Here is a 21,805-nt window from a genome sequence, read left to right as displayed (position 1 = left end):
TTATGGATAGTTCCGAGCGTTCCAGTTATAGAAGTTACCACCAGCGAACATTAATTACAGTGCCGAGGTGCATGAAACCTGGTCTCGCTCGAATGATAGGAGGTTTAGCGAACGACTGGAGATAGCTGGCAGAAGTATGTCGATAAATTAAGGCCAATTATTTGACTCCGCGCTGAACCGAATCGATCGTTTTCATTCTATTACGGTGAACGACGGAAGATAAAAGTTCCCTCGGAAAGAGCCGCTCGTTTGTGCCTACGTAATGACCCGTTGCACACGCATCGAACAGTGAAAGGATTCATTCGACGGGCTAAAAAGATCCCCGGCCATTTAACCGTTGATCTACATACTCGAAAAATTCCTATTCGAAAAGACACTTTCCCGTTTGTTTACGACTCGATTCGATGCGCGCCCCGATCAGCGTAAACACTCGCGTTAAATTCGAATCACGTAACCGGCGACCAAATACAAAATCGACTAACGAATCTGTTTACGACCTCTTGTCGTTAAAAACAACTGATTACCTTGAGCAAACACTAACATTGTTTTATTACTCTATAAATTCGAATATGACAACCAGTAGATTCTTAAGAAGATTAAACGTTCGAAGCTTATCCGTTTCTTTTCATTCTAATTATTCGTTTTTCTTATTACCCGCCTGAGACTGGGAAAATGTAACGAGCTATTTAAAGTTTCTTCTTGTAAAAATAGAAAAGTATTCAGTTTCTGCATTGGAACGAAGCAAACACGATCGCGCCGATTTTTCGACCGGATTCTTGCCGGTGGGACTGAAACTGTTAAATTAATTTCATTATATTCGCGAATGGAAGTTAGAAATTTCTGTATCGAACCCAGTATCGTTAACACGTTCACATGTACTACACATTAATTTTTGAAACAAAATAGTTTTAAGGAACGTGTTAACCCTTTGAACTCTGTAGGCTCGAATATTGCACCAGTTATAATATCAAATATTTTAACGAATCAAAGAAACGACCCTAAAATTATTAGATTTTTCGCACATCCAAATTTTGTATTGAGAAGGAAAATAAAAGATCGAAGGAATGTTATAGTATTTTTCATTTTCACTAGAAGTACCATAAAAATGAATTGCAGTTGCTGATAAATCACAAAACCATCTGGAGTGCTAAGAGTAAACAGGTCTCGAGAAATTCCCCGGACAGTTTCGGCGATGACATCTCGTAGAAAGATATTAAGGTACAGTTACGTTTTCCACTCATTCCTACGCGGCGCAGGTACCCGGCGTGTAATGGCGCATAAGCCGGGTCACCCATTCATTTTTCATGAAGAGCACGTACATAACTCGGCCTCGCCGCGACGGCCGACGAAAGATGCTTGAACCGAGCCGATAGATCGCCGCTGGTACCGTAACCCATCGGTCGAAAGGAACGCTCGTGAACCGTTGTTATTTAAATCCATTGTCGTTCGACGTTTCGGCGATCGTCACCGGCGAACGCGATCGGATCGCGGAGCGAAACGAATCTAACAGCCGTTCGCGATCCGCCGGACACGTTCGTTTATCGACATCGAAGATCTTCAGGATAGCCCATTGACTTATTTACATCGCGCACATGTCTCTCCAGCTAATGTCAGCGGTCCGCGTTTTGCCGATTTGCATGCGAGATTGTGGCCGAACGAGCGCCGGTAAAGGGAAACCGTTCAGGGTGAATAATGCGAGCGCCTTGAACGATTCGTATCGCGATCCCCGGTGGAAAAGGCTCGAATTGCAATACCGCAAAAGGGAAACTCCGACAAACTGTGCACATTATTCGCTAATTAACGGCTCTCCCGGTGGCAATTGTGCAACTCAAATCGAACCGGGTTTCGATTTTCATTTTTCCCCGGCACAATGGAAACCCGATAGTTCGGTTTATGTAACGCGCCGGACACTCTGTGATCATATCGATCGGCGCCGATGAAAATAGGAACATTTAAGCGGTTATTAGCATGAAAATTTGAAAGCTGTTATTGCACCACTAAAGTTAATGTTCGTGTTCCGCGCTTATGTAACCGATTCGTTAGCTTTCGTTTCGCGTTTGCCGCCGGTTTATAGCGTTTGTGCAAATACTGGGTGAGATCTTACGTAAACCGCCGTTCGATATTCTTTATTGTGCTCGTATTTCTTCGAGGAATTCGTTAATATAGAGATTTCGCGCGGGGTTGCTGCCACCCAGGCGTTGAAATCACCGGACCGCCTAGCGGTTTTAGCTACACCTTCCTCGCAACGCACCGTTCGTAATGGTTCTTCCCGTAAACTTCAATGAACCAGTGTCTAACGAGTCTATGGATTCTTCTGTAACTTTTCCTTCTGTGAACCACCTTTCGAAAATATCATTCTATTTAACAATCAACGTCTCTTACACTTCTCGTTCACGTCTTCCATTACAAAGCTGCGAATTGACAATCATTTCCTTCAAAAATTCAATCATCAAAATCCAACACTTCATTGTTCTATAATTCTTCACCAAACCTTCGAAAACGCAACATTGTCCACCAATCAACTCTCTACGTGAATACCATAACTAAAGTTAATACTATAACTAGAGTTCAACTGACTCTCCGTAATCTCTCTAAACTCCAGGAACACACCTATCTAGCTTTCCACTGATTTACAATTCAGTTTCCGTATTGACAAACGAATTTCTTGAATTTCTCAGGGGAAGGTCTGTTATCCTAATAATCGTAAGCAGAGGAACTCAGTGTCAATATATAGGCATAACATATGCTTAGAATTTGTCTCTTTTCCCAATGAATTATTAACGACAAAGTAGCCGTATCAGAGTTGAGAAAGAAACCAAGGGATTAAAGATTCTCAAAAATCTGAAAGCAACGACAAACACGAGGTCGCAGCGGTACAAAGGGGAATCCCAGACAGGTTCGGACGAATAGCGAAACGGTGCGTGTCCAGAAACGAGATTCCGCTCGCCGGCCGATCGTCGAGCGAGATGCATTATCCCATTAATGCGTGCGCGTGCACGTGCAGCCGGGAAGAATGCGGGTTCACACCCGCCGTGCGCGCCGTTCACCGGCGAAGGAACGACAAGCGGGTACGCGTCACGCGTACCCACACACGTCTGCGCCGCGCGCGTGGGTGTAACGCGAGAAATAAAACGCACCGCACATCGGCAGATATGTGGGTTAATCGATGGCTCGAAGTGGAACGAGACTACTACTCGGGCCCGCCTGCTCGTTTAAAAGGAAATACTCGTTCGTGCGCCCTTCAATCGCCGGATGTGGACACCTTGAACCGCGTGTCGTCCTTCCTCGTTTTCTTTTCCTCGACTAGGCAACTTCCTGAGACGACGCAGACATGAACGCGACAACTCTCGGAAGATTAATTAATCGCCGCTCGAGACAAACGATCGACGCCGCATTATTTCTCATTCGGATTTTCTTCTCCTCTGTACTTTCGCTTGTGAATGTTATTCTCTGATGTCTCTGTAATTTATAATGTACGCTTCTTACCTTCAGTATCTATTCTTTGAAATTGAGACTTGGAATGGAGACGTCATAGAAATCAAGAAATGAATTATAAAGATAGGATTTTTTTAATTCTACGATCCTTGTCTAATCGTGTTAAGGAACGTTAAATAAAATTAAGAGAAAGAGAGAGAGTAAGAGTATGTAATTGGTAGGCTGCTAGTAGAGGAAACTAATTTTACTGCTCCGATGTGCCGGTCGATACTAAACAAGCCGAGCAATCATCTATATTTAGCCACGCTGCAACGAAGATGCCGAACAACCAATTACAACGGATTAAACCGATATTGACTGATTCCGTCCGTCCTTATGCCCGGTTATCTTCATCCCCGCTAATTGGACGTTAACGCGTTTCCAGTTCCGCGGTGCGGTCTGCAACGATACCATAAAACCGGCGGTGTAGGTCGATTAGTGGGAACCGAGCGCTCGTCAATCGGCGCGTTAATCGTTGGACATTACTACATCGGATGGGACAATTCGACTCGGATTACGATTGCGAGCGCAAGCGCGAGCGGCGAGCGGCGAGGGCGAGCGAGGCGCGAGGAAAAAGAAAGCCGAGGAAAGAGACTAATATCGAGCGCGATCGGGAGTATCGCTTTCGGCTCATTAATCCGTTCTAATTGGCCGTCAAGCTAATCGCCGGGACCGTTCAGAGAAATTTTATTGGACCAGTTACGAGATAAGAGAGCACTGGCGAAAAAGTGAAACGTCGGCTGCTCGGTCAGCCCGATTACGGGATATACGCGGTGCGCAGTCTCGAGATCAGTAATGATTTCAAGGGTCGTCCGCAAAGTGTCTCATCTTTTGGTGCAACAGGAACTATCGTTTTTGATTGATGTCAGTGATTTGACCTTGAGAGAACTGTTCTTTAGCCCTTTGCGGACGAAGATCCCTTGAACTCCCAGAAAACGTTTAGAAGATGAAGCTAAATTATATATCGATTGCTTAGATAATTGAGAAATTATCATGAAGCAACTTCATTCACTTCCCAAGAGTTCCATGAACATCCTATAAATATAATCATCCCGGTTTCCTAAGTCGAGGCTGTTAATCTATCGCAAAACTGGAGGAAGGCTGAAAGACTCGAATTACCCTCGGGAATGGCGAATGTTCAGTTTAAAAATCTCCGGACTCCCATCGAACGAAGAGATGCAGTATTCAGCTGCGTATCCTGGCCGTTCGTTCGAATTCCATCTTCGACGCGGCCTCGCCGAGGAAAGAAGATACAGAAGATAAAGAAGAAGGTCGGATTCCTTCCGGACAGCCCTTTCCTTGTACAAGGTATTCCAAGGTCTTCAGTTTCTTACGTTAGCCTAAGCTCACCGTGACCTGTTACATTTATCCGACGAAGGCGTGGCGTTTTACGGTTTCCCCGCGAAACGCGGCCGGCGATCGCGAAAGCTCGATTGCGTAACGCGTTATTAACCCGAGGAGGACGCGTCGCAGAAGAAACTCTGCGGCGATCCTCTTCCGTCCGCCGCGGTCGGAAATTTATTCCCAATGAGATAGGACGAGTCCGTGCCTTTATTCGAACCAGATTTATTCCCTATAAAGTCGGAGGTATTCGCGCCGCTATTGCGGTTAGGTTTATTTCCAACGTAATCGAATGGATTCCTCGTGTTATTGAAAGAAGATTTATTCGTAATAAAATCGAACGAACGGCTGGCGCTGTGCGAACCAGATTTATTGGTATTTCGATGGAAATTAGAGCTGAACGGAGAGTATTGTTAGCAAGCAGGTGTCTGTTATTAGAGGGACGTTTAGGCTATTTAGTAGTATCGCTGATATTTTAATGATACATTGAAACTTATTCGATTCGTCGGGATAAACTTTCATTGAGACATTCCTGAGTAGATATTATTTCTTTATTTCAAGACTACTGAACAACATTCCTTCTTCTTACTCTTCTCGAATTTTCTATGCTTAACACGATAGAAAAGATCTCATTTAAATCATTCAACGTTTCAAGATCGTTTCCAAGAAGGTTGGAATGGATCCCGCTGAAACTTAATTGGATTGGAAATTGTTATGTTTAATGGGTTTATGCCCGGCAACTGGTATGAAAATAATCTTGGTAATCTTCTTAAAAATCGCTGACTGGTTAGAACAAACGGGGTTGTCTAGATGCGTCGAGTCATCGAATATGGCGGCTTACGTGTCGCTGACTCTCCTCGAGCATCGAGAAAACTCGTTGTCAAGGAACGCGAAACCTCGAAAATTTTCTTCGAGTCTAGAGGGAAGATGCGGTATCGACTCGAGTGACAGATGTCGAAATTTCAAAAGGGTATCTAGACCCCATTCCGCGTCCCTCTATCGAGTTTCGGATGAACGCGATTAGGCGATTACGATTTTTCGCACGAGTACAGCGCGAGGGTCGAGCTAATAAAATTTAGGGCTGGCCGTGAGTAGGAGGGCCGGGAATTTCGCGAGTGCAGCCTCGCTCGTAGATAAGGCAGCCAATTGAATCCGCGCGCCGATCGCCCATCGCGAGCGGCTGGGATACGCTGTAATTTGAATACAGAGAGGGCTTTATCGATCTCCTGACTCGAGCCGACAGGGAGCACGGTGCGATTAAATAAGATCAGCAACGCGAGATTCTACAGAGAGTATCCTGCGATCAGTGGCCCATTATTCGATGTTCAATCTGTTGAATAATTCCGAATATTAATGGAAATCGAATGATTTCGGTAGAAAGGAAGGATCGTCGAATGTTTCCTTTAGGATTATTTCATTTCTTTAATCATTGTGGATTTATGGTTAATCTGTTAACGGATGGTTCCTCGTTCAACCGTGGTATATAGCGAAGTTTTGTGTGCTTGATACATTCATCACGCGAATATCACTTGATTGTCACGTATAGAAAGTATGCTGCGATCTATGGTACATTACTCGAAGCTAAAACCTGTTGAATAATCTCATATATTATCTGGAATTGGATAACTTCAATACAAAGGAATCTCCGAATGTTTCTCGTAGGATTATTCGATTCCTCGAATTATTTGGAAATTCTACAATCCGCCGACACTTCGGTAACTATATAACGCTAGGAATATCAAACTTCAATATTCCACGTGAGAATAATCCTCGCGCGAGATAGAATGCAAATTGCTCTTCGATGTTCCCCGCGTTTGATGGACGTACGGATTTCCGATGATGGGAACAGCGAGACAACAAACAGCGTTTCGAACGCGCGAAAAAGAGGGTCGGGAGCCCACTCGCGCGAGGCCAATCAGTATTTTGATCGGTCAATTAGCATGTATAGCTTGTTTGGTCAGCCGCGTATCTCCATATTTATCGTCGTATCAACTAGACATCGTGCGGCCGGGTGTCTTAATTAAAATGGAAGCGAATTTCGCGGGCCGAGGACAGAAGCGACGCGATGGGGGATCGGGCTGGGTCTCTTGGCCGGGGAATAATACGCCGCGGCTAACGAGCATAACCGCCTTGTGCCGATTCGCAGTGTTGCAACCGGGTTTTCGAAACGATTTCCCGATCGCGATTCGTGACACGCGTCCACCGGATATAACGCCTCGCAACACCGTTCCGCGGACGGTCTCCGCTGATATCGAGGAGCGAGTCGAGGAGAGTTATCGTGGAAAGTTGGCTCTGTTCACTTACGATCGTCCCAAATGATGCTTCGTTGCAAATTGAAACTTTTATCAAATTCGAATTAAGAAATACCATGTAGAATCTTTGATTCTCTGGTAAAGATATTACATAGAATTTTTGGTTCTGTAGTAAAGATATTATATAGAATTCTTATTTCTCTGATAAAGATATTGTATAGAATTCTTGTTTCTCTAGTAAAGATATTGTATCGAATTTTTGTTTCTCTAATAAAGATATTATATAGAATTTTTGGTTCTCTAGTAAAAATATTACATAGAATTTTAGGTTCTCTAGTAAAGATATTATATGGAATTCTTATTTCTCTAGTAAAGTTATTATATATAATTCTTGTTTCTCTAATAAAGATATTACATATAATTCCTGTTTCTCTAATAAAGATATTAACTACAGTGTCTGTTTCCCTCATAAAGATACTATATATAACGTTTGTTTCTCTAATAAAGATATATCCAATTTTTCTTTTATTCTTACAGAAATATTCCGCGGAATATTTGTTTTGAGTGTTTCATAGCTATTCCATTGAATCACTGCTACGTTTCGAAGGGTATTTATTAAATATATCGTATAGTACGTATTACGTATTGGTATTACGTATTCTCCCAATATCTTCCGTGGTGAACGCAACGGGCAAAAAGCGGAGAAATTACATTCTTTCGCGGGGCGGCAGTTGAAAAAAACGGGGACTCTGAAATAACATCCAGATCCTTCTTCCTCATGTCCGCGAGGGGATAATCCATGCGCGAGCGTTGACTCGCAACGATGAAAAACTTTACGAGCCGATTACAAAAAGCGCGGATAACCTTTTCCATCCAGAAGGATTTCCGTTGATCCAGCTTATCCTGTTTGAAATCGTCGAGCTGCGCCGCTGTCTTCCTCCGGGGGATGCGAAATTGACGCTAATCAAACTGCCAATTACAAGTATCTGACTCGGCGTGTAATCGGCTAATAAAAACATGCGTGCTCGATCGTTGTCGATCCGCCAATATCATAAAACATTCCACAATTGCGAAAGATATCGCGAGCGAGATGTATAAACGTTTCATTGCCCCGTAAACGGATAAAATCCCATTAAAATGCGGGCCAATGTTCTCCGCGTTTCGCTTTATCGTCGCGCTCCTCGTTTACATAGTATACCAGTAAATTCTAATATCGTGCTCGCCACTGGAACGCGATTCCGAAACAATTGCTAATTGATCCCATTCGCGGGCGACAGAACGCAACACGAAAATTCCGGCGCGCGCATCGACAAAGTAAAAACCGCTCCGCCGCGGTATCATTAATTACGCCGTATTAAAGTCCGCCGGCAAAAACGGCAGTAAATTCTTCGCGCGCAACGTTTCCACGGCGAGCCGAGTTACGGCCGACGCCGGGCAAAAACCTAATGATCTATCTATCCACAAAGTTTCCCAGAAACCGAAGATATTAAAGAGCTCCGAGCGCCAGAAAAGAGACTCCGCAAAAACTGAACAAAGATTGATCGATCTCATTCGCGAGATCCGAAGCGCGAGGAATAGAGAATACCAACACGCTCCGATAAACTACCCTCCGTATTCTCCGCGATACAAATCCACCCCGTACACTCGTAGATCGTCTTTTTACATCTCGAACGCGATATAAAAGTCTCAAAGTCCAAAGGATTAGCCACGCGACGTTGAATCTATCGGCAAAAAGAGCAGTAAATTCTTGGCGAACAGCGTTGTCCGCGCGACGAGCCAAGTCTTAGTCGCCGAGCTGCAAAAACGGGGCAATCGATCGGCCTGAAAGTTTCCCAGAAACGGGGGGTAGCTAAAAGTCCCCGAAAGCTAGCCGAAAGAACGATATTCTAGGGAAACGAGCAAGTTTCTCTGGACGAATAGAGAAAAACTCGCACTTTCACGATCGATCGGCGCGTGGAATTCCGCGACCGTTCGGTCACGCGGTCACCGTTCCGCCGCGGAATGCGGCTCGTTCTCGTCGGACGGAATTTCCTTTTGGGCGGCCAACCCGGGGAGGGCCGTGATTTCACGAGCGTGTCGCATTAAAGGAGACACGCCGTCGGCGGGGCATCGCTTCTTCATTCCGACCACGGACGCGTCGCGTCGCGTAATTGGGTTACGGGCACGTTGGCCCACGGAATACGCGCGGCCGCGACGGCTCACCTTGACGATTTCTTCGGCGGCGCGGCGTTTTCCGGTGACAGAGCTTTACACTTCGCCGGGCAACCTTCCAACGGCCGGCGCGGCCAATTAACGCCGCTTGTTCTCTTTCACCCGAAGAATCCCGGAGAAACTGCCGGTCCGCGGAAAGCGAGAGCGGTAAACGGAATTGCGCGCGGTTCGAACGGTTCTGCGGTAAAAACCGGCCGATTGACACGATGTACCGCGCCTTGTTTGCGCCACCGGAGAAACGGCGGGTCGGGTGTCGCGACAAAACCTTGCGGTCGAGCGCGGCTCGACGGGTAGAAAGGAAACTGTGTTCCGTCGAATGACTCGGTGAATATTATTGCCGGGGACACTCGTATCGGGAGCCGTTGATTCGAATGAACGGCTGATTCTCGCGTTCTGCGGTTGCAGTTGTTATTCGAAGTCGTTCGATAATGGTGATTCAGTGTTGAGCACTTCGGCGTGTAAATATGAAAGGTAGATCGCGGGAACCGTGGGTGATAGCCCGAACGCGGAGCGCACGAATCGCGGTGCACATTGTGGCAAACGGAATACGAGATTATCTTGGAAATATATTAGCCACGTTATTCAGGGGGCATAATGGGAGCGTAAAGAGAGATATTGTATAGATGCCGACAATGCAAGCATAACTTTCCTATAAGCTTTCCTGTACGCACGTGGCACGTGCAACAATGCACAATGCGGACTGTAGAGTGCATACCTCAAACTTCGAAATAGACGCTCGCGTTGAGCGTATTATAAAGTTGCAAATTTCGTACCGTCCTGGAATATAAATCGTCGAAGTGGAAGCGAGATATCGATGTAATTCGTTCGACAAATAGGTTCTGAAGCTCGTTTTAAGCAGATGCAACCAGGACAAGGGGGTGTATCAGGAATCCGAGCGACGGAGAAAAAAGAACGAAAGAGAGGAGTCGAATTTTCATCCACTCGGGCCGGCCGATTCCACCGGTACCTTTATCGTCGAATTAATTTACGATCGTTTCGATTGATACGCTCTTTAGCCGGACGTCTCGCAATTAACTCGATGCGCCAAATATCGGGTTGCCCGGGACGCCGCGCGGCCCCCGATCGCTTAATAATAAATCTGCGATACGTTCCAGTTCCGTACGGCCGACCCAAATAATCAGTTTTCTCGATCGTCGTTGACAATTATGACAGCGTGTGTGGGTAGGGACCAACGGATGGGGGTCATTGGGCCGGCCGCGTATTCTGGATAATGATCCGACCGCAAGAAATCAGGATAACTGATGTGGGTGCAACGTGATGGATTGACGCGGGCCGAGGCGTCCTCCTCGCGTTCGTCTTTCCCACAGCGAAATCGGATCGGTTAATTCGGTAACGATTAGTCTTGCGACTAATTACGTTTCGTCGTGCTTAAATATCGCACAGGTTTTTTCATAACATTCTATAATATCACATATCTCGATAACACGTTGAATGCCGCACGATTTTATGGTATAAAATCCTTGAAATGGAAAAATATAATATTAAATCATTTGATTGAATTGCATTGTTATTATTGCAGGTTCATCTAGCTGAATGTCGTCACATTAGTTAGTATTACTTATAACATAGAAATGTTCGCGAATCATCGTTTAATCGAGTGAACTACAGTAATTCGATTTGCTTGGTCATCGGTGATCTCTATGGCATTCAACGCGTTAAACACAGTTTACAACCGAAGGAAGCTTACTTCGATTCGCTAATTACTCAGAACTACATCTGAAGACTTATATTCAGCCAAAGCATCCACGGATGCGCCGCGATAAAACGAACTTCACTGTTAAAGGAAATTGCTACCAGCCGTGAAAGTAACTTCGGAAAGTTCCACGACAGCAAACAAAGAATCTCTTCATACCGCCTTCCGGCGAAGTCGAGAACATCCTGTTATCTTTATCCGAGAACATTAACCGATAAGCGTTCCCCCGGAAAGAAGCTTCGCGTCGATTCGCCGACTACCGAGTCAGCGAAGATCTCTCCTTAATTGCGAATCGAACTTCCCCATCGGGTCCGCGACTCCCCGTCGTGAAAATGGGAAACGCGGAAGGGAAAGGTGACGCCCCCGTTATCGGCGGAACGGAAAGCGTCGCCGTTGGACACGGGCTTGCACAATCGATTGATAAGGCCAGACACCGGTATCCACTTAGAGCTTCATCGCCGAGAATCGCTAATCGACTACCCAATGGATAGCTCTCTAATTGCAAAAGTTACCGAGTAGCTTTTTCTTATACGAACGAACCACCGCGATTCCATTTAGCAGACTGCAGATGAGATTCCGCTCGTTGGAATAGTCGCTCGTAGTCACGGGAGAGAAACGACGAGAATGATCGTCGTCGTTCACGAAGACAGTTTCTAAACTATTTCAATTTACGCGGCGCGCGGTCGGTACTGCAGCGAGTAGCTTGGACCGAGCGACTCCAGTTGGCGCCACGCGACTAGAAAAGGGGACCGCTGATTTCTCGACGCCGCGCAGATCTATTGCGCAGCTTGGTTTCCCTCTATTCTTTGAATGTTCTCGTATAATATTTAAATTATCGGTGTTTATGGTGAGTATGATGAGTTTATCGTGTTTGTTGGATTATAATTTAGTGGTTTGATCGACGGTTTGACGACGGGATGCTAGAAGAAATTAGAGCGTTTGTACCGACGGAACAGCTCGTCGGTAAAACAGTGCCGATCTATAGATCCTTTCGGATTTTCCTAATAATATTCACGCTCCGACAGGTATTTCTTGTTTCTGAGTGAACAAGAGTTACAAGATATGGCCCTCGGGAGATTCTAATTCAAATTCAGACAGCCATCGAGCAGATAGTATCGAAAAGGAATTTGCTAGTCACGGTTACACATTCAATTGTCAAGCCCGGCTGATTTAAATCGTTCTCTTCGATCAGATTCGATCTAGCGAACGCCACACAGCCGGGTTTCTACTTTACATTCAGCGGCTCGCCACGCTTTCAAACGTGGGATCTTAAACGTCGTCTCATTTTTTTTCTCCTCCTCGCAATCCATTTTTTCTCAAAGGAAACTTGCGAAACCGCCGATTATCTCGGCAGTCCTCCTCGCCTCGACAGCGGGCCGTTTATTATCTTTCGGCTATTCCGGCCCGGCTCTCCAATGAATTTCATTCCGTATCGAAGCGTGACGAACGACTCAATGAGACGTGAAAAAAGTGAAATTTCTGGAGCACGCATAAACTGCTTTCGACTCCATTATGCCGCGGCAGTGTTCTAACGTGAATCTCCTACTCACCATCGACGTGAAGTAGAACTTCTCGAATTCCCTCTCGTTAAGCCGCGCCGTGGTCAGGTTCGTCGCCGAGTGCTGCGCGTGCTTGGTCAGGATGTCCTCGCCCTTCTTGCAGAGCCAGGACAACACCTGTAACCGAGGACGATTGTCGACATTAGAATATGCGTGAGCAACGTTGATGCTGCTATTATTATTAACACGTCAAATGCCGTGTCGGTCACCGATGACTGACGCTTCTGAATTGCTTCAAAACAGTAACAGTATGCAAGATGACTGCTATCGACTAAAAATACCTGATGACACAAATACGTTAAAAATAGTGTAAATATTCTGATATCAAATAATTCATAATTGTTCCTATTTACTTTTGCTTCGGAGGAACAAATCAGGTATAAAACGTTCAAGATTCTCGTGGCGTTTAACGCGTTAATCTGTTAATCTATCACTCGATCGAACACCATTAGAAACGTAAAACCATCGAGAACATCATGCGAAACATGAATCAATGTAAAATACGAGCTCGAAGAATGTTCGACGCCTGTTGAGATTGAAAACATACAACTATTCAAATATACTCCTGAATAGCAGTCGATTAACGCTGTTACAATTAATCTGGCCCAATTAAGAGGTTACCGTACGAACCCTGTGAATTTCGATTGACCTTTAATTACCATTCAATAAATTCGAACGCGTTTCCCAGATCATTCCAGAGTAACACGGTCCAGATTAACGAACAACGTCCGGCGAGAAAGAAAAGCGGCTTTACACGAGTTTCTCAGATATTTCCACGGTTCCTCGTTGAACCGTGGCATTTCGCAGCCAGAAAGTTTACGTTCTGTGTTTGATACACCGATCGCGCGAACGGTATCACTTAATTATCACGCGGGGAAGCGGACGTATGAATGTAACGGGCCGTCACGGGTGTTGCGCGGTCTCTAAAAATGATTATGCAAACATCGGCCTCGGATTTAGTTCTCGCTTCAGGTGGGTTAACCAGTTAACTGCGGGAGTTAGTTTTAAGAATCTCTCTCTCGTGTAATAAAATCGACCAACGGCACCAGCGTGCACTTCGAGCGCAGGATAAATGCACCTAACACCTAGCAACCTTTCGCAATCGAACGTTTTTTCAACTTCTACGATACATTTCCATAAACCAGTGAATTCTGCGTGTAAATCTCGAATGCTAATCAAGTGAAAAGCCTCGCAACAATCTCGCATCAATCGAATAATTAACCCTTTGCACTCGAGAGACTCCCAGTCGCCAGATGATTCGATACAGCAAAATTATAAACTTTGTATACTGCATGAATAGGTGAAATATTGAAAGAAAATAGCTTCCCTAATTCATGTGTGATTTCTTAATAAATTCATTTTAAGGAATCTCGTCTACATCTAGTTAGAAAGTACTGAACATTCCAAGTGAGAAACTTTCGAGTGCAAAGGGTCATTCATTTGTGATCTGCAATGTTTCACATCAAACCTCGAAGTCGCCTTAATGACATTCCACTGCAAAGAGTTGCAATGAAAATACGAATGCAACACGAGTAACAATTATATATACATTCGATAAGGTAAGCAATTAATCGCCGAATGAAAGGTATTATTCAGAGTTTCGAGATGACGAGTATACTCGTCGAGTAAACTGGTTAACAAGCCGCGCTTGCGACATCTTTCAGCGGCGCACGGTGGCTGCGTTCGGGCGCACGGTTGCAAAACATGTCCGACTCGCCGGGACAGCGGGTGAGTAATTAGCGTCCGGTCGAATTCGTTGAATAATTAAGAACGGTCGCCGTGTTTCGCCCGACTCGGCGCGGGTTATTTATATACGCGGATTTCGTGCAGAACTCCGACGGACGAACGACAGCGTCGAAGCTTCCATTTTACGCCGGCCGTTGTGTTCCCACAATAAATACTGTCGCGTCGCTAAATCGCTTTAGGAGGGCTATCGGCGAAACCTTCTGCGAGACACATTAGAGCACTGGGTATTTTCGCCATAGCAGAAATAAAAGCCCAAGGAACCGTTACTTCAATAATTTAGACGTAGTTGCTTCGGCACGTTTCGCCAGTTTTGTAGATTTACCGTAACTTTTACCTTACATCTGTTCGCCAGAAGTCGAGGCAATCCTTGGTTTTATTGCTCGCTATGGTTAGTGCCAAGAACGCTCGGGACTCTCGCGTGGGTCACCCGGGGGCTGCAATCGGCAACCCCTCCGGGATCACTGGTTGGGTCCCAATGGAACGAATTTTTGTTCGTTTTACCGCGTCCCGTTCGTTTGAATGCGCGTCACCCGTTCCCACAGCCAGACACCGCCGGCATTCCGAAAAGTTCGATAACGCCAGCCGTATTTTTCGGGAGCGTTCAGCGCCGCGTGCAATTCACGGATTCATTATTCTGGAAGTAATTATTAACGCGTCGAACCGCGGAGGAAATGAAATCGCGGGCAAACGAAACTTTCACCCGCTCTCCGCGTTTCAAATACTCGCCCGCGGGAATTCTGCGTGAATATTCGTGCACGCGCCTATTGTTGCACTCGGGATAATATATTTTCGTGGTACAATTATCGGGCTACCCGAAAGTTACTCGACAGACAGGCTGACAATGGTTGTTTCAGTGATTTCGCGAAGGGGTGAACCCTTTGCAGTGGAGAAACTTCCAGTGGCCACACGATTTGATACAGAAAAATTAGAAAATTCGATGTCTAATATCAAGCTTCGTATAATGCATCGATACTATATAAAAAGCGCTTTATTTTTCCAAATAATGTTCCCCTGACCTTCAAACTATCTCGTACGCGCATTATTTTGTGATGCAAGATGTATGGATTCTTAAATACGCTTTGTAAAAGAACGTTCAATCAGGCCAACAATTTCTGTCGGCCATGTTTTGTCAGCTTAACTGGCGATGCTTTTCTACGTTCGTTGGTGGTTCACATTGACACGAGAAAGATAATGAGATGATAAAAATTAACAAGATAGTTACATTTTTTGAACATGATCGCAAGTGGTTGAACATTAAGAGATCAATAGTTTTCCTTTGTTCCATTACCCAAGCAGTCGTATAACGTACAATAGCTTCATCCGCCGATTTTCTACATTTCAAAGAATCCTCGTCCGCAAAGGGTTAACAGCGTAAAAAGGGAAAGATTCCGAGTGTCCTTTCGCCAACGACAAAAACTTGTTGCCCGCGGCACGATTTTCCAGCGAAGAAAATTAGGTCCTCGTGATTACTTCACCTGTCGAGTTACTCCGGAGGCACCCCCGATGACGAGGGGGACTTCGAGCGGCCGTCGCTCCTTTAGTCGATAATTAGATCGCTGGTACGGGCGTGTCACGCGTGATTAATGATTCGTCGTTGCGCCCGGACGTGCCGGCGAGCGAGAAGTACGCGAGAATAATTAACGGGCGCGGCCGAGGGAGGGGAGGGTCCGCCGAACAGGCGAACGGGAGCAACGAGGAGCGAGGCAGACCGAGTCGGAGTGTCTCCGTCGCCGACGTCCACGACGTCGCTCGATCGACGGGAGAAGGGGCCTTGTTTCTGTCTCGCTTGGAGGGGCAACGGAACGACTTCGATCATAAGCAAAGTTGCCCGTTTTTCGGGTCACTGGGCCGAGTTAGGTGGACCGTGATCCGAGAACCTTTTTCGTTGTGGCCCGAATTTGTGCTCGCGATCGTTTTTAAAAATAGTGTCAAGGATCGGTTAGGCAACTGAAATTGATTACTCCGTTGGACAATGGTTGATTTCATTAACAGCCCTGAGTGGACGTTCAAAGATTTATAGAACATTCTTCTTTCGATACTTTGAAATTAGGTATTCATAACGGTTGCTAATATTTACAGTTTTCTTTATGAAGGTTGCCTCTCCCTCGAAAGTCTCATCTTTATAAGGGTTGATTCACCCTTTGCGGACGATTGTCGACACCTCGAGATGAAACTTCCCTGTTTGGAATGCTGAGTTACACGATTTCACTACTCAAACAGCAAAAAATCAATAGATAGTTCCTTCTCTATCACTTAATCATTCCATGTGTAATTTCGCAGAATCTGTCTTGTTTCGTGTAAAAGCAAATTTTTATACCTGATCCACTATAAAACTATAGCTCTAACCCTTTGCCTTCACCCAGGGTCAAACGAGTCACAATTCTCCAATCCGAAAATCCCAAGGTTCCAATCATCCCGAGCGCACTGCTCGCGGAGCTCGCATTTCCAAGTAGATCCACTGGAGATCGTCCCGTTAAGGGACGCACAGGTGACCTCTCGGATCATAAGCGTCCGGGGCGCGGGTTATGCGGGTCACTGGGCCGCGGCTCGGGCTCACGACGATCGAATGCCGTCGGGGGCCGCGTGCACGCGTCGGTCGCGGGGCACAGGTGCGAACGTACTAGGAGCGTGTGCAAACGAGCCGGCCGAGTGCCGCGACCCCGGCGCGTACCCTGCGTGTTATCTCGCCTCCGCGCGCGAGCGCGAGCGTGAGCGCATGTTAAACCGTGTAAACAGGCGCGAGTGTGCACGCCTAACGGCCGATAGATAGGTATTTAGGTTCGCCGGCGGCGTCCGCGTCCGCCGGGATCGCGCTTCCGCCTGCGGTGCATCTTCTCACGGGCGAGCGTGCCGCGATCTTATCGCTCGCGGCGGAGTCGCCGTTTCGAATCGCCGCGCGGACACATCCGACCGATAGACGATTGTTCGTCCCCCCGGCTCCGTGAAATCGCCGGGTTTTTGCGACGGGCCGCGGCCACGGCGATCCGCCGACCCGCGTGGGTGTTATTTCAGAGGATTCTTTCGGGACATTCGACACGCGAGATTTATCTTCTTTCGGACGCGAAGAACGCGCCGGGCATTTTTAGAGGAAACAGATCTCCCGTGGTTCTCCGTTGCACGGGGATAGTCGCCGCGGCTGCCTTTCTATGGGCGTTTCGTGTGGGACCGTCGGCGTGATTATAGAGAACGCGATTATTTTTGGATCCACCGATGGATCCTCTTTGCGGACAGTTTCGTTTTGTATTGGCGTGGGTGCGCTTTGTTTCTATTTCGGGAGAACTTTGAGAGAATTTTTGGCTAGATGGTGATGTGTTTTCGGTTGAAGTTCGACTATGAGTTGGTGTCGTTGACACTGAAACTACCGAGCAGTTCAATTGACTTTTGGAAATTTCGCTACTGAAACTCCAAAAGGGCATCTGTTCAGATTGTTGCGTTTCTTCCAAATTGTCGATAGTAAAATATTACACGAGCTTAGGTGCGAAAGTGAATAGTACGCCAAGGGGTTAATAGTTCATTGAAAATAAGAGGAAATTCCAGTATTATTCTGTCAACGTGTAAGGTATAATCATTGATAACAGGAGTAATATGTAACTTGCATTCAACTGAATAATATTTGTGTTTATTGAATTCTATTTGAAATTTTCACCAATGAGCTATATTCTTAGTATTATAGATAAAAAATAATAGTTTTATTCTGAAAGTATAAAATCTTGAACTCTACGATCAACTATTTAACAACAAGAATCGCTTTTGTCGTCCATCGCCGATTTCAACGTATTAACACAGTATTCCGATCTTCGAGGCTGCACTTTAATGTGACCTCGATGCAGTGTAGTCTCTAGATGATCCACATTACGTGTCCCAGGCAGTAATAAACCGATCTCTCCATAATCAGATACAATATTTGCCCCGAGAGAAGGAGATCGAGATGGTTTAGGGACCTTATCAAACAAGAGACACTTTTGTTCCAGATAAATAGCGGCAACGATTCCTTTTCCACGGGCCGATGAAGACCTTCTTCTCGGTAACGATGCACCTTCCCCGAAACACGGGTTTTACGACGCCGCCTCGTTTGGCTTTCGGTACGAGCCTCGTTTTATCGTCCCACATTCGCACCGCGGACGAGATGGAAAGGACGTCGAACCAGGAACATGATCGTTTAGCTTCAAGAGCTGCCGAGACCCAAATTTTTATCCGCCGCATTCGACGTTCCTGTCCCTTTCATGGTTTCCGTGAGTATTCGAGAAGCTATTACAAACATCATGGTTAACCCTTTGCGGACGAAGATTCTTCGGAACCTACAGAACCTTCAACGTACGAAGCTAAATTATATATCAATTGCATAATTAATAGAAAGAAAAACTACGTGATCTCTCACTGTTCCACTAATTAGATCATTTTTTCACTTAGTCTTCCAAATCTGAACATTTCATCTCACCGAAATGCCGACATCCGTCCGCAAAGGGTTAAAATCATCATCTGTTCAGCGATCCCTATAATTCCAAGATCCACTATATAAAGAATGCCACTCTTTCCACCAAACAAAATTTATTTTTCAATTCTCCGATGAAAAGAAAAGAGAGAATTCTATTTTTCAAATCCACAAGGGCGAAAGCTAAATACAAATAAATACCAATCGACAGTCTATCGAACCCACCATTATTACAACCAGCTCTCTCCTGAATTGCAAAACTGAACTATGAACCACACGCAGTTCAAGGTTCCCCGTACTAGAGTTAAATCCGCCGTCTCCGTGTTACGCTCACCTACATCACGGGATCCTCCACCGAGAGTTAGACTCCGGATCGCTGAGCTGATCCGATCATTCGACCGGGATCACCCACGCGGGAATCCGGGATTCCCTATCGGTAAAAGTTCGCTCGATTTTCGCCTGGATAGGCGCATCCTCGATTCGACTCGCGCGAGCCTGCAGGATATTGTCAGGGGCGTATTTATAGTCTCCTCGGTGTTCATCTGTACCTCGACGGTGAATAATGCGCCTCGTGAAAAGAGGGTTGCGTACAGCGTCACCCCGCGAAACCGCGTTCCAATCCATCATTCCGCGCAACCGCTATAAAACCGAAACCTTCGATCCTCCTCCTTCCACTCGAATCTCTGCGACGACCTGAAGCAGCCGACGCTGCCAAAACGTTTTCGACCTGACGCACGCGAGAGTCCCGAGATTCGTTTCTTCAGCCCTTAAAATTCTCGCTTGGGCTATTCAATCGAAGGAGACGCGCACGCGCCCGAGGGAGCTCCCTCGCACCGTCGCCGAGCGGTGCCGGGGCTCGTAAAAAGAGAAACGATCGAGAAACGTCAGGTGACGAGTCACCAGCGGCCATCAATCTTCGCGAACAACGTGGAACAATTACTCGTCCCTCTAATAGGTCGTAAAGTGGAATTCCATTTTTTTTTCCACCTCGATCTCAGTCGGCGCGAACGAGTCGAGGCAGCGAGAGGAGGAGGAGGAGGAGGAGGAGGAGGAGGAGGAGGAGAAAGAGGCGCAGGAGGGTGAGGGGAAGGAAGTCATCCGAAATTCGAGCACCGAGATTTTCTTGCTCCAGAAGGCCGGGCCGACGGGACTCGGTAAGTATGCCATAGCCGCAATCAACGTCTCAATGAGTAATCGCACCGCCCAGGGGCCACTCTTCCGCTCATTCTCTCGAGACGACGGAGCCCGGCCGAGCGACATTCGTCTCGGTCGTTCCCGGACGGCGCACGGGATCGCCCGTAGGAAAGAAACAATTTCGGCCGCGCAACGATCGCCCTCCCGAATCGTCTCGCCCGTTAATATCTCGCGCGGTGATGTACGACCCGCCCGTCCACGGTTTCATGCTTCCATTCAGCAGCCGTTCGTTTGCAACGCTCGGACGCGAGCGCCGACGACCGCCCAATTAAGCCGAGCGGAATCGAAGCGACTGAAGGAAGCTTCTCGCCCTTTGCAGGAATGTTTGCACTGTACGAAACATTTTGGAGATGATGCTAAATTAGATGGTGGATGCTTCGATCGTAGAGAAAGGAGACTATGTTTCTTGATGTTTGAGTAATCATTTGTGATTTGGTTTTCGAAATATGAACGTTTCAGGAATGATATTCGCGTCGCCTTTAGAGCGCTGTGGGTTTCGACGAAGAATGTTTGAACTGTACGAAACCTTTTGGAGATGATGCTAAATTAGATGGTGGATGCTTCGATCATAGAGAAAGGAGACTATGTTTCTTGATGTTTGAGTAATTAAATCATTTGTGATTTGGTATTCGAAATACGAACGTTTCATCTCTCAGGAATGATACTCGTGTCGCCATTAGAGCGCTGCGGGTTGAAGGCTTACGTATAAAACGCACGCGTTTGCTTGAAATTCGGGATAAGATTTCAAGTGAAATTACATTAGCATTTTACGTTTGACGTTTTGAATTAGAGATATGGCACTTCGGAGAGTGGATGGTTATTTCGACTTAATGGAAGACGCCGGGGAAGTGTGCATTTGACGAGCGAACAGTTTGATAGACGCGGATCATTGGACTAGTCTCATTTAGTAAATGAATGGATCTGTTCGCGTTAATTGTGCTCCTCGAGTTCGTCTTTATTCAGCCTCGCTGTATAATATTACAATTAGACGGTTAATAACGCGGAGCGTTACTTAAGCGGGCAACAATAAATTCTTCTAGGTTGAAGTGCTTTCCATGGGAGGCTCGTTAAACTCGTCTCACACCGGCGGAGAATTCAATTAACCAATTAAACCGTTTCGTACGGTTCGTACGGTAATAAGCATCGCGCGAGACAAGCCTTGTTACGGCGTCAGCCGCTTAGCATATGCGCTGCCACTTCGTTACTCCCGTCGTACAACAATTTTGCATACAATGGTCCATAACGCGGTGCTTCCGAATTTTAATAAACGATCAAATTTCAGATAAATGAGAAGCCCGTAGCCGCGAGTGATTTATCTCCCGCCGTAACCGTTACGAGTGAAAATTACTCGAGACGGGACAAGCGGCGGCGATCGCCGACGTAAAGCTACGTCCTCACTGGAGTAACGACCGGCAATAAGAAAAATCGTACGCGGCATCGCGTATAAATTCCAAATCGAGGAGAAGAAAATTAATAAAACTCTGCCGGGAATCGCTTTCAAATATTCAGCTGGAAATTATTACGAATATCCCTGCTATATAAATTCCATCGAATTTCTGTCGCCACTGTTGAATAATCAATTATTTTCTAGAAGTATTTCACCCGAAAGCAGAATAATCAAGTGTTCCATTGTAAACACTACAGAGAACACAGTGTGTATAACAGCTTTCAGTGCCACATGAAAATTGCTCAATAAAACTGTGTTTCAGTTGCAAGAAACTCTGTTCCTATATAAGGCGACTGCAAGTGCGGCCCTGAAATTGAGATAAAACTGAAATAGTCGGTTCGCGTTGCTTCCGGGCAGAATGTTTCTGCAAGTGGACGGTCGCTGGAGGTGTCTCGTAGCTGCACGCTGAACGCGGCGACAAAAACTTGTCCCCAT

General features: G+C 46.2%; 1 protein-coding gene across 4 annotated transcripts in view; it reads right to left on the bottom strand.

Moving 5' to 3' along the window:
• LOC116425178 (uncharacterized) overlaps window positions 1-21,805 on the bottom strand; it is a 439,005-nt gene that overhangs the window by 55,967 nt on the left and 361,233 nt on the right. For all 4 annotated transcript variants that reach the window (XM_031972538.2, XM_031972539.2, XM_076369562.1 and 1 more), the window contains one exon: window positions 12,543-12,668. In XM_031972538.2, coding sequence (XP_031828398.1) covers window positions 12,543-12,668 — 126 coding nt within the window. The remainder of the gene's footprint in view (window positions 1-12,542; window positions 12,669-21,805) is intronic.

Source organism: Nomia melanderi, chromosome 7 (assembly GCF_051020985.1).
Source record: "Nomia melanderi isolate GNS246 chromosome 7, iyNomMela1, whole genome shotgun sequence".
NCBI lineage: Eukaryota > Metazoa > Arthropoda > Insecta > Hymenoptera > Halictidae > Nomia > Nomia melanderi.
This window is presented reverse-complemented; position numbering and strand designations above follow the sequence as displayed.